At 38.1% G+C, this 14,499-nt stretch overlaps 1 protein-coding gene across 1 annotated transcript in view; it reads right to left on the reverse strand.

Annotated features, from left to right (window-relative positions):
* Positions 1-5,448: 5,448 nt before the first annotated feature.
* Positions 5,449-14,499, reverse strand: part of SCFD1 (sec1 family domain containing 1) — a 393,314-nt gene continuing 384,263 nt past the window's right edge. Inside the window, exons 21-25 of the mRNA XM_053697938.1 lie at positions 11,712-11,764; positions 11,350-11,383; positions 11,046-11,111; positions 6,081-6,149; positions 5,449-5,790 (exon numbers count right to left, since the gene is read on the reverse strand). Coding sequence (XP_053553913.1) covers positions 5,767-5,790; positions 6,081-6,149; positions 11,046-11,111; positions 11,350-11,383; positions 11,712-11,764 — 246 coding nt within the window. The 3' untranslated portion in view covers positions 5,449-5,766. The remainder of the gene's footprint in view (positions 5,791-6,080; positions 6,150-11,045; positions 11,112-11,349; positions 11,384-11,711; positions 11,765-14,499) is intronic.

Raw genomic sequence — 14,499 nt, forward strand, 5'->3', positions numbered from 1 at the left:
TGTATGCCACAGTTGTGACATTGTCTGTCTGAAAACAAATGAACGATTCTCTCTTCAGAAGAGGCCAAAACTGAAGAGCTCTGAAAATTGCACGGAGTTCCAAAATATTGATCGGTAATCTCACCTCCTGAGATTCCCAAACTCCTTGTGCCGTCAGAGATCCCCACACAGCTCCCCAACCTGTGAGACTTGCATCTGTTGAAATTACAGTCCAGGTCGGAAGCACAAAAGAAGCCCCCTGAATTAAACGATGGTGATCTGTCCACCATGTTAGAGAGTGTCGAACAATCGGTTTTAAAGATATTAATTGAGATATCTTCGTGTAATCCTTGCACCATTGCTTCAGCATACAGAGCTGAAGAGGTCGCATGTGAAAACGAGCAAAGGGGATCGCGTCCGATGCAGCAGTCATAAGACCTAGAATTTCCATGCATAAGGCTACCGAAGGGAATGATTGTGACTGAAGGTTTCGACAAGCTGTAATCAACTTTAGACGTCTCTTGTCTGTTAAAGACAGAGTCATGGACACTGAATCCATCTGGAAACCCAGAAAGGTTACCCTTGTCTGAGGAATCAAAGAACTTTTTGGTAAATTGATCCTCCAACCATGATCTTGAAGAAACAACACAAGTCGATTCGTATGAGATTCTGCTAAATGTAAAGACTGAGCAAGTACCAAGATATCGTCCAAATAAGGAAATACCACAATACCCTGTTCTCTGATTACAGACAGCAGGGCACCGAGAACCTTTGTAAAAATTCTTGGAGCTGTAGCTAGGCCAAACGGCAGAGCCACAAATTGGTAATGCTTGTCCAGAAACGAGAATCTCAGGAACTGATAATGATCTGGATGAATCGGAATATGCAGATATGCATCCTGTAAATCTATCGTGGACATATAATTCCCTTGCTGAACAAAAGGTAAGATAGTCCTTACAGTTACCATCTTGAACGTTGGTATCCTTACATAACGATTCAATATTTTTAGATCCAGAACTGGTCTGAAAGAATTCTCCTTCTTTGGTACAATGAAGAGATTCGAATAAAACCCCAACCCCTGTTCCAGAACTGGAACTGGCATAATTACTCCAGCCAACTCTAGATCTGAAACACATTTCAGAAATGCTTGAGCTTTCACTGGATTTACTGGGACACGGGAAAGAAAAAATCTCTTTGCAGGAGGTCTTATCTTGAAACCAATTCTGTACCCTTCTGAAACAATGTTCTGAATCCAAAGACGGTCTCCAAACTGAGACTGCTCCTGAGGATGAAGGATCAGGCTTTTGTTCTTTGTTGAAACGAAAGGAACGAAAACGATTATTAGCCCTGTTTTTACCTTTAGATTTTTTATCCTGTGGTAAAAAAGTTCCTTTCCCACCAGTAACAGTTGAAATAATGGAATCCAACTGAGAACCAAATAATTTGTTACCCTGGAAAGAAATGGAAAGTAAAGTTGATTTAGAAGCCATATCAGCATTCCAAGTTTTAAGCCATAAAGCTCTTCTAGCTAAAATAGCTAGAGACATAAACCTGACATCAACTCTGATAATATCAAAAATGGCATCACAGATAAAATTATTAGCATGCTGAAGAAGAATAATAATATCATGAGAATCACGATGTGTTACTTGTTGCGCTAAAGTTTCCAACCAAAAAGTTGAAGCTGCAGCAACATCAGCCAAAGATATAGCAGGTCTAAGAAGATTACCTGAACACAGATAAGCTTTTCTTAGAAAGGACTCAATTTTCCTATCTAGAGGATCCTTAAACGAAGTACCATCTGACGTAGGAATAGTAGTACGTTTAGCAAGGGTAGAAATAGCCCCATCAACTTTAGGGATCTTGTCCCAAAATTCTAATCTGTCAGACGGCACAGGATATAATTGCTTAAAACGTTTAGAAGGAGTAAATGAATTACCCAAATTATCCCATTCTTTGGAAATTACTGCAGAAATAGCATTAGGAACAGGAAAAACTTCTGGAATAACCACAGGAGCTTTAAATACCTTATCTAAACGTTTAGAATTAGTATCAAGAGGACCAGAATCCTCTATTTCTAAAGCAATTAGAACTTCTTTAAGTAAAGAACGAATAAATTCCATTTTAAATAAATATGAAGATTTATCAGCATCAACCTCAGAGACAGAATCCTCTGAACCAGAGGAGTCATCAGAATCAGAATGATGATGTTCATTTAAAAATTCATCTGTAGGGAGAGAAGTTTTAAAAGATTTTTTACGTTTACTAGAAGGAGAAATAACAGACATAGCCTTCTTTATGGATTCAGAAACAAAATCTCTTATATTATCAGGAACATTCTGCACCTTAGATGTTGAGGGAACTGCAACAGGCAATGGTACTTTACTAAAGGAAATATTATCTGCTTTAACAAGTTTGTCATGACAATCAATACAAACAACAGCTGGAGAAATAGCTACCAAAAGTTTACAGCAGATACACTTAGCTTTGGTAGATTCAGCACTTGACAGCGATTTTCCTGTAGTATCTTCTGGCTCAGATGCAACGTGAGACATCTTGCAATATGTAAGAGAAAAAACAACATATAAAGCAAAATTGATCAAATTCCTTAAATGACAGTTTCAGGAATGGGAAAGAATGCCAAAGAACAAGCTTCTAGCAACCAGAAGCAATAAAAAATGAGACTTAAATAATGTGGAGACAAAAGTGACGCCCATATTTTTTCGCGCCAAATAAGACGCCCACATTATTTGGCGCCTAAATGCTTTTTGGCGCCAAAAATGACGCCACATCCGGAACGCCGACATTTTTGGCGCGAAATAACGTCAAAGAATGACGCAACTTCCGGCGACACGTATGACGCCGGAAACGGAAATAGAATTTTTGCGCCAAAAAAGTCCGCGCCAAGAATGACGCAATAAAATGAAGCATTTTCAGCCCCCGCGAGCCTAACAGCCCACAGGGAAAAAGTCAAATTTTAAGGTAAGAAAAAATGGTCAAATCAAAATGCATTATCCCAAATATGAAACTGACTGTCTGAAAATAAGGAAAGTTGAACATTCTGAGTCAAGGCAAATAAATGTTTGAATACATATATTTAGAACTTTATAAACAAAGTGCCCAACCATAGCTTGGAGTGTCACAGAAAATAAGACTTACTTACCCCAGGACACTCATCTACATATAGCAGATAGCCAAACCAGTACTGAAACGAGAATCAGCAGAGGTAATGGTATATATAAGAGTATATCGTCGATCTGAAAAGGGAGGTAAGAGATGAATCTCTACGACCGATAACAGAGAACCTATGAAATAGACCCCTTAGAAGGAGATCACTGCATTCAAATAGGCAATACTCTCCTCACATCCCTCTGACATTCACTGCACGCTGAGAGGAAAACCAGGCTCCAACTTGCTGCGGAGCGCATATCAACGTAGAATCTAGCACAAACTTACTTCACCACCTCCATCGGAGGCAAAGTTTGTAAAACTGAATTGTGGGTGTGGTGAGGGGTGTATTTATAGGCATTTTGAGGTTTGGGAAACTTTGCCCCTCCTGGTAGGAATGTATATCCCATACATCACTAGCTCATGGACTCTTGCTAATTACATGAAAGAAATGCAATTTTACAATCAAATGGTCCACATTTTAGAAAGTTTTTTTTTTTTACTGATCCAGTTATATTAAATTATGCTTAATATATCAAAATATCATAGTCATTTAGCAAGTTGGCTTACTTTTTATGACAGATACAGTAAAGAGTTTGAGAAAATGCATAAAATAATGGTGATATAATTAAATTAGTTTTTAATTCCATAACCACTTCATCTCAGGGACATGGAAGTCAAAATGAAACTTTCATGATTCAGACAGATTGAAAATATTCAATTCAACAACAAAAGATCTCGCTCTTGGTATCCTAGCTGCTTTGAAGAACATTTTCAGGTAGGGTCAGGAGCGTGCATGTGTCTTAAAGACCATGGTCCCATTTATGAAACCGTAAATAATTGCCAGCAAGTATAAAAAATTTAAACTAAAAAAAAAGAAAAAAGAAGAAGCAATGAACACTACTGAATAATTTAACAGGTAATGAAGTCTAGATTATACGGACATTCCACCCAAAATTGAATCCACATGGATGCATATTTGTAATATACATGTATTAGCAAATATGCTTCTAATAAAAGATATAGCGGTTTCAAAAGTGTATTTAAGTATGCAACGTGCACCCGCATTTTTTAAACACAGCTCTTGCTTAGAGAGAGACGAAGGTGCTTGTATCATTTGGTTATGACTCAATTTGGTAATTGATAACATAATACAAGCCATACTGGCACTCTGAGCAGCTGTAGTATTTAAAATGCGGGTGCACTGAGAATCTCTAGCTATGCTTCACATGCACGTGCAGAGAAAACCATAAAACAGTGATAACTTTTACTAGAAGCATTTTTGCTAATATGTATATTGCAAATATGTTTCCATTTAAAGATGTAATTCATCTATGAATATCCCTTTACAATTGCTGCCTGGTCTGAAGCGGAGCAGCCTTGCAACATGCACTGTGCGCACAGGTCACTCCGTGGCCTGCCTCTGCTCCCTGCCACTGGTCCCCAAGCAGGTGATGTGGCCCTACAGCAGCCCACCAGCCTTGAAAAGCTGGACAAGCGGACTGCCCCCCAGCATTGCAGTGTCAGAATTTTTGCCACTGAGTACACAATAGTTAACGTAAAAAGGAAAATGAAGAGATGCACATCACATAGAAACAATACTATTTCCTCTAAACAATATAAAGCAAACAACTATCTTCCAAACCACTGAGTGAAACCCCCCCCTCAATAATAATATGCAACCTGATGGTTCCCATTAAATTTATCATGATTGATTTTTTTTAATTAATTGTTGAAATCAATGAGCTGTGATGTATCTCTTCCCATTTTAGGTGTTTTACAAATTTTTAGCAAAATTGTGAGCTTATATAGTAGCAGTATTTGCAACAGTGTTTGAAACATTTTTGTGTAGAGCTCCTAAGCCTACCTCAGAGGAGGAGAGGTCAATTTGATGGCAGAAGAAAACTGGAAAGTGTTTTTATTAAATGTATGCTCCACCTGAATCATGAAAGTTTAATTTCAGGGGGAGGATGTTACATGCATGCAAAAACCCATAAGTATAAAAGGCAGAGAACCTTTTGGACTTGCTGCTGAATGGATACTTTTCACAAGGGATAATGTTCTGATACAAGTATTTTACATTTAAGGTTTTTTATAATGCTAATGTTAGCAACAATAGGGCACATTTCTGGGAATTGTTTGTGCAATGCAGAAGACTCCACATGGAGGACTTCAAAAATGCACCTCAACCCTGCTGTCACTCTGCATTACTGATTAGTTTGCAAGCTCCACAGCAAAGATAACCATATGTTAAATGCAGTATATAAGCGAAGGTATAAGCAGGAATGCTCTCTCTGGAAATGAAACCATATTACATTTTACTTTTATTTGGAAATAGCTCTTTTGAGTAGAAGTTGATACAAATAATTAATGTTGATGATCACAGGTGTGGCAGCCACCAGAGGCAACTCCAGTAAGGAGTTAATTGTCATATATGCCCTTGACCACCAACAAGGCCTATAATATATTGACAGTATAAAGGCTGAGACCAAGATCCACTCATCAGTCAATCTGTTGGTAGTAACATCCGGTGGAAGAGTTCATGTAAAGGTCCACATTTTAGTCATATTCCAATGTCTTAGTCCTGTTCAGTGGAGTGTGGGCAGGAAGCATCTCTCCTCACTTCTGTCCAAGCTGAAAAAGCTGGAGAAGAGAAAGAAACAAATATTTATTTCTTGTATTATTTGTGCATCAGTAGCAGAAATGCATCTCACTATACCCAGTCATCTACAGTAAATAATGCAGTTGGACGGGAATTATGAATATTTATTGCTAAAGGAGATGGTTATAAGGGTTAATATTATGAGACAAAAGCACTATATCTGTTGACATATTCTAGATTTTATATAAAGAAGCTGGGACATATCTAGCCAAAGCATGGGACTAAACAGCTGAAAGGAGCATACAGCAAAATATACAACTATTAGTGTTACCTGTTTAACAAACTGTGTAGCATTGAACAGTTCAGTACATCCATACAGAACATGCTTCCCTTGTTTGGTCTAGAAAGGAAATACGATAAGTTAAAGTCAGATTAACTTTAACAGCAGTGGACTGTATAATAATAAAATATCTAAACAGTTATCAGCTATTTAATGAGTAGCAGGAGCAAAAGTGTTCACAGTGCAGTTCATCTTTGCTATAACATTTTTTTCTTGTTATATAAAATATTTGCTTATATGTGCAGTAAAAGACGTTGCAATATAGTGCATTATTGTGTAGTCTTTATATAATGCATTTGTTGATTATGCAATTATACTGTATTTAATGGTGCTTTAAGATAATTCTCACTGTAACAGAATGTAAATTTATTGCAATATTACTGAAAAGTCTTTATCTCCCTTCAAATCACATGAGCTGACACAACATCCTAACATACTAGGCTATTTAAATCACATGGGCTGACACACAACATCCTAACATACTGGGCTATTTATATCACATGGGCTGACACACAACATCCTATCATACTGGGCTATTTATATCACATGGGCTGACACACAACATCCTATCATACTGGGCTATTTATATCATATGGGCTGACACACAACATCCTAACATACTGGGTTATTTAAATCACATGAGCTGATACACAACATCCTAACATACTAGGCTATTTAAATCACATGAGCTGACACACAACATCCTAACATACTGGGTTATTTATATCACATGGGCTGACACACAACATCCTAACATACTGGGCTATTTAAATCACATGAGCTGATACACAACATCCTAACATACTGGGCTATTTAAATCACATGGGCTGACACACAACATCCTAACATACTGGGCTATTTATATCACATGGGCTGACACACAACATCCTAACATACTAGGCTATTTATATCACATGGGCTGACACGCAACATCCTATCATACTGGGCTATTTATATCACATGGGCTGACACACAACATCCTATCATACTGGGCTATTTATATCATATGGGCTGACACACAACATCCTAACATACTGGGTTATTTAAATCACATGAGCTGATACACAACATCCTAACATACTAGGCTATTTAAATCACATGAGCTGACACACAACATCCTAACATACTGGGTTATTTATATCACATGGGCTGACACACAACATCCTAACATACTGGGCTATTTAAATCACATGAGCTGATACACAACATCCTAACATACTGGGCTATTTAAATCACATGGGCTGACACACAACATCCTAACATACTGGGCTATTTATATCACATGGGCTGACACACAACATCCTAACATACTGGGCTATTTATATCACATGGGCCGACACGCAACATCCTAACATACTGGGCTATTTAAATCAAATGAGCTGACACACAACGTCCTAACATACTGGGCTATTTATATCACATGGGCTGACACACAACATCCTAACATACTGGGCTATTTATATCACATGGGCTGACACACAACATCCTAACATACTGGGCTATTTAAATCACATGAGCTGACACACAACATCCTAACATACTGGGCTATTTATATCACATGGGCCGACACACAACATCCTAACATACTGGGCTATTTATATCACATGGGCCGACACACAACATCCTAACATACTGGGCTATTTAAATCACATGGGCCGACACACAACATCCTAACATACTGGGCTATTTATATCACATGGGCTGACAGACAACATCCTAACATACTGGGCTATTTATATCACATGGGCTGACACACAACATCCTAACATACTAGGTTGTTTAAATCACATGGGCTGACACACAACATCCTAACATACTGGGCTATTTGAATCACATGAGCTGACACACAACATCCTAACATACTGGGCTATTTATATCACATGGGCTGACACACAACATCCTAACATACTGGGCTATTTGAATCACATGGGCTGACACACAACATCCTAACATACTGGGTTATTTAAATCACATGAGCTGACACACAACATCCTAACATACTGGGCTATTTATATCACATGGGCTGACACACAACATCCTAACATACTGGGCTATTTGAATCACATGAGGTGACACACAACATCCTAACATACTGGGTTATTTAAATCACATGGGCTGACACACAACATCCTAACATACTGGGCTATTTATATCACATGGGCTGACACACAACATCCTAACATACTGGGCTATTTGAATCACATGAGCTGACACACAACATCCTAACATACTGGGCTATTTAAATCACCTGGGCTCACACAACATCCTAACATACTGAGCTATTTATATCACATGGGCTGACACACAACATCCTATCATATTGGGCTATTTAAATCACATGGGCTGACACACAACATCCTAACATACTGGGTTATTTAAATCACATGAGCTGACACACAACATCCTAACATACTGGGCTACTTAAATAACATGAGCTGACACACAACATCCTAACATACTGGGCTATTTATATCACATGAGCTGACACACAACATCCTAACATACTGGGCTATTTAAATCACGAGCTGACACACAACATCCTAACATACTGGGTTATTTATATCACATGGGCTGACAGAACATCCTAACATACTGGGCTATTTGAATCACATGAGCTGACACACAACATCCTAACATACTGGGCTATTTAAATCACATGAGCTGACACACAACATCCTAACATACTGGGTTATTTATATCACATGAGCTGACACACAACATCCTAACATACTGGGTTATTTATATCACATGAGCTGACACACAACATCCTAACATACTGGGCTATTTATATCACATGGGCTGACACACAACATCCTAATATACTGGGCTATTTATATCACATGGGCTGACAGACAACATCCTAACATACTGGGTTATTTAAATCACATGGGCCGACACACAACATCGTAACATACTAGGCTATTTAAATCACATGGGCTGACACGCAACATCCTAACATACTGGGCTATTTAAATCACATGAGGTGACACACAACATCCTAACATACTGGGCTATTTATATCACATGGGCTGACACACAACATCCTAACATACTGGGTTATTTAAATCACATGGGCTGACACACAACATCCTAACATACTGGGCTATTTATATCACATGGGCTGACACACAACATCCTAACATACTGGGCTATTTATATCACATGGGCTGACACACAACATCCTAACATACTGGGTTATTTAAATCACATGGGCTGACACACAACATCCTAACATACTGGGCTATTTATATCACATGGGCTGACACACAACATCCTAACATACTGGGCTATTTATATCACATGGGCTGACACACAACATCCTAACATACTGGGTTATTTAAATCACATGGGCTGACACACAACATCCTAACATACTGGGTTATTTATATCACATGGGCTGACACAACATCCTAACATACTGGGCTATTTAAATCACATGAGGTGACACACAACATCCTAATATACTGGGCTATTTATATCACATGGGCTGACACACAACATCCTAACATACTGGGTTATTTATATCACATGGGCTGACACACAACATCCTAACATACTGGGTTATTTATATCACATGGGCTGACACACAACATCCTAACATACTGGGCTATTTAAATCACATGAGGTGACACACAACATCCTAATATACTGGGCTATTTATATCACATGGGCTGACACACAACATCCTAACATACTGGGTTATTTAAATCACATGGGCTGACACACAACATCCTAACATACTGGGTTATTTATATCACATGGGCTGACACACAACATCCTAACATACTGGGCTATTTAAATCACATGAGGTGACACACAACATCCTAACATACTGGGCTATTTAAATCACATGAGGTGACACACAACATCCTAATATACTGGGCTATTTATATCACATGGGCTGACACACAACATCCTAACATACTGGGTTATTTAAATCACATGGGCTGACACACAACATCCTAACATACTGGGCTATTTAAATCACATGAGGTGACACACAACATCCTAACATACTGGGTTATTTAAATCACATGAGCTGACACACAACATCCTAACATACTGGGCTATTTAAATCACATGAGGTGACACACAACATCCTAATATACTGGGCTATTTATATCACATGAGCTGACACACAACATCCTAACATACTGGGTTATTTATATCACATGAGCTGACACACAACATCCTAACATACTGGGCTATTTATATCACATGGGCTGACACACAACATCCTAATATACTGGGCTATTTATATCACATGAGCTGACACACAACATCCTAACATACTGGGCTATTTATATCACATGAGCTGACACACAACATCCTAACATACTGGGCTATTTATATCACATGAGCTGACACACAACATCCTAACATACTGGGTTATTTATATCACATGGGCTGACACACAACATCCTAACATACTGGGTTATTTATATCACATGGGCTGACACACAACATCCTAACATACTGGGTTATTTATATCACATGGGCCGACACACAACATCCTAACATACTGGGAATTTTGTGACCTTTGGCAACAGGAGTTGGACACCTTTGGTTTAGATAACACCGCTTTTGTCGGAACTAGCTCTAGATTGCCATACTATTTTAAAGTCTGTTTTGAACCATTACTTTCCATCGCACCATAAAGAAGTATCAGTAAAAGTTTATTTTAGCTGCCATGTAAAGTTACAATTTGTTCCTATTGCTACTTTCTCTCCAAAGTAAGGAAGAAGCTGACATGAAGAACGATTGAAACATGATAATGATGTATTAAATGAGTTACAGCATAAAGACAGGTCAGATAAATGATCACAGGAAATGTATTTGTTCACAAGAACAATGAGAAAGAACACCAAATAAATGAGTTATTAATACAAGAGAAATAAAGCTCATATAATTTTAAGTCACGGTAAGCTGCTACGCTGTAAATAAAGAAGGATATACCTTTGTGTAGTCCACAAGATTCTGGTATTCTATGTAGTTCCCTCCTCCAACAACAAATACGATGGCCTGCAATGAGCAGAAACATGTGCAGGATTCAGATTAAAATTCCATATCATGGCTGAAAAATGATGCACAATGCAGAACAACAACAAACCATGCTCACAGTGCAGCAAACAGAAGCAAAGGCACCAATTTCACGTATTAAGCAGCAACACTGAATACACAAACCCTATACAGACAGATTAATGCTATAAGGGGGGGGGGGGGGGAGCATAATCACCACTTGAGCCTTCAATGCTCTCACCTCTTGGAAGGGATTCTTGTTCCTTGGGACAGAGCTGTGTTTGAATATACAATACACTTGTTAGAGACAATATACAAGACATGATAACAGCTGTAGTGGAAGCTTCAAACTGAAAACGTAACCTCCTCATATACCAAGTAATGCTCCATTGATGCCCCTACAAGAATAATATTTTAGTGATATCCTACCATAGGCTTATTAAAAAATCTACTATGCAGAGCAATGCATGGGACACATTGTTAGCATTGAAAGAGTTAAATAATAGGTGTGCATGTTACACATCTGTTCTGCTACTAGAAAATATCCTGCAAGCTAAATGTAGCAGTGACTCGTATAGTTTCAGAAGGTAAAAAAAAAATCACCTGTCATTTCCACGCAGCATCTTTGGGTCAAAATATCTGTAGTCATCTGTCTCCTGAAAGAAAAATAAGACAGGTGGTCACAGTGATGTCGCAGTGATGCCGGAAGCACTAAAGTAGAGCGTATTGGTTCTAAAAACAAAATGTATGCTTACCTGATAAATGTATTTCTTTCCGAATATGTTGAGTCCACGGCTTCATCATTTACTGTTGGGAATATCACTCCTGGCCATCAGAAGGAGACAAAGAGCACCACAGCCAAGCTGTTAAGCATCACTCACCTACCCACAAGCCCCAGTCATTCAACTGAAGGAAAATGGAGAAAAAAGGAGTAACACAAGGTGTAGAGGTGCCTGAGATTTTGTAAAAAATAACTGAAATAAGGGGTGGGGCTGTGGACTCACCATATCCAGAAATAAATACATTTATCAGGTAAGCATAAATTTTGTTTTCTTTCCTAAGATATGGTGAGTCCACGACTTCATCATTTACTGTTGGAAACCAATACCCAAGCTAGAGGACACAGATGAATAGGGAGGGACAAGAAGGCAAAATCGCTTGAAGAGTCTTTCTCCCAAAAGAAGCCTCAGCCGGGGCAAAAGTATAAAATTTGGAAAAAGTATATAGAGAAGAGCAAGTTGCAGCCTTGCAAATCTGTTCTACAGAAGCATCATTTCTTTCATGTAATTGGCAAGAGTCCATGAGCTAGTGACATATGGGATATACAATCCTACCAGGAGGGGCAAAGTTTCCCAAACCTCAAAATGCCTATAAATACACCCCTCACTACACCCACAATTCAGTTTTACAAACTTTGCCTCCTATGGAGGTGGTGAAGTAAGTTTGTGCTAAGAATTCTACGTTGATATGCGCTTCTCAGCATTGTTGAAGCCCGATTCCTCTCAGAGTACAGCGAATGTCAGAGGGACGTGAAGGGAGTATAACTTATTTGAATAAGATGATTTCCCTAACGGGGGTCTATTTCATAGGTTCTCTGTTATCGGTCGTAGAGATTCATCTACCTCCCTTTTCAGATCGACGATATACTCTAAATTTACCATTACCTCTACTAATAACTGTTTTAGTACTGGTTTGGCTATCTGCTATATGTGGTAAGTATGCTTTCATTACTTAAGACACTCTCAGCTATGGTTTGGCACTTTATGCATTTATATAAAGTTCTAAATATATGTATTGTACTTATATTTGCCATGAGTCAAGTTCATGAATTTCCTTCTGCAGACTGTCAGTTTCATATTTGGGGAATATAAACATTTTAAGAAATGTATTTCTTACCTGGGGTTTAGTCATTTTTTTTTAATTGACTACTTCTTGCAATTGCGGGTATTAGGCCCGCAGGTGCGTCAATTGCTAAACTTTATTGCGTCATTCTTGTTGCGAAATTATTTTAGCGCTAAAAAATTACGTTTATGACGCAACTTCGTCATTTCCGGCGTCATACGTGACGCTGAGACCTTTCACACGGCAGCGTCATTAGTGAAGCGAGTGTGTCATTTCCGGTTATTTTTGGCGCCAAAAAAAGTTTACGCTACGTTGTGCGTCATACTTTGCGCCAAACTTGTTCATTTTTTTCAATACCCCTTGTATGTTTGCCTCTTGCTTTTTTTCTATCAGAGGCCTATGCTTTTGCATTTTTTCCCATTCCTGAAACTGTCATATAAGGAAATAGATAATTTTGCTTTATATGTTATTTTTTCTCTTACATTGTGCAAGATGTCCCAATATGATCCTGTCTCAGAAGTTTCTGCTGGAACATTGCTGCCTGACATCGGTTCTACCAAAGCTAAGTGCATTTGTTGTAAAATTGTAGAAATTATTTCACCGAATGTCATTTGTAATAGTTGTCATGATAAACTTTTACATGCAGATAGTGTTTCCATCAGTAATAGTACATTGCCAGTTGCAGTTCCTTCAACTTCTAATGTGCATGATATACCTGTAAATTTTAAAGAATTTGTTTCTGATTCTATTCTGAAGGCTTTGTCTGCATTTCCACCTTCTAATAAACGTAAAAGGTCTTTTAAAACTTCTCATTTAGCTAATGAAATTTCCAATGACCAACAACATAATAATGTATCCTCTTCTGATGAGGATCTATCTGAGACAGAAGATCCTTCCTCAGACATTGACACTGACAAATCTACTTATTTATTTAAAATAGAGTATATGCGTTCTTTATTAAAAGAAGTGTTAATTACTTTGGATATTGAGGTAACCAGTCCTATTGACGTTCAGTCTAATAAACTTTTAAATGCTGTTTTTAAACCTCCTGTGGTTCCTCCAGGGGGTTTTCCTATTCCTGAGGCTATTTCTGATATGATTTCTAGGGAATGGAATAAGCCAGGTACTTCTTTTATTCCTTCTTCAAGGTTTAAAAAATTGTATCCTTTACCAGCAAAATCTATAGAGTTTTGGGAAAAAATCCCCAAAGTTGATGGGGCTGTTTCTACTCTTGCTAAACGTACCACTATTCCTATGGAAGATAGTACTTCCTTTAAGTATCCTTTAGATAGGAAGCTTGAATCTTTTCTAAGTAAGGCCTATTTATATTCAGGTCATCTTCTCAGACCTGCTATTTCTTTGGCAGATGTTGCGGCTGCATCAACTTTCTGGTTGGAGAATTTAGCGCAACAAGAATTGGATTCTGACATATCTAGCATTATTCACTTACTGCAACATGCTAATCATTTTATTTGTGATGCTATTTTTGATATCAAAATTGATGTTAGATCCATGTCTTTAGCTGTATTAGCTAGAAGAGTTTTGTGGC

This window comes from Bombina bombina, chromosome 1 (assembly GCF_027579735.1).
Source record: "Bombina bombina isolate aBomBom1 chromosome 1, aBomBom1.pri, whole genome shotgun sequence".
Lineage (NCBI taxonomy): Eukaryota > Metazoa > Chordata > Amphibia > Anura > Bombinatoridae > Bombina > Bombina bombina.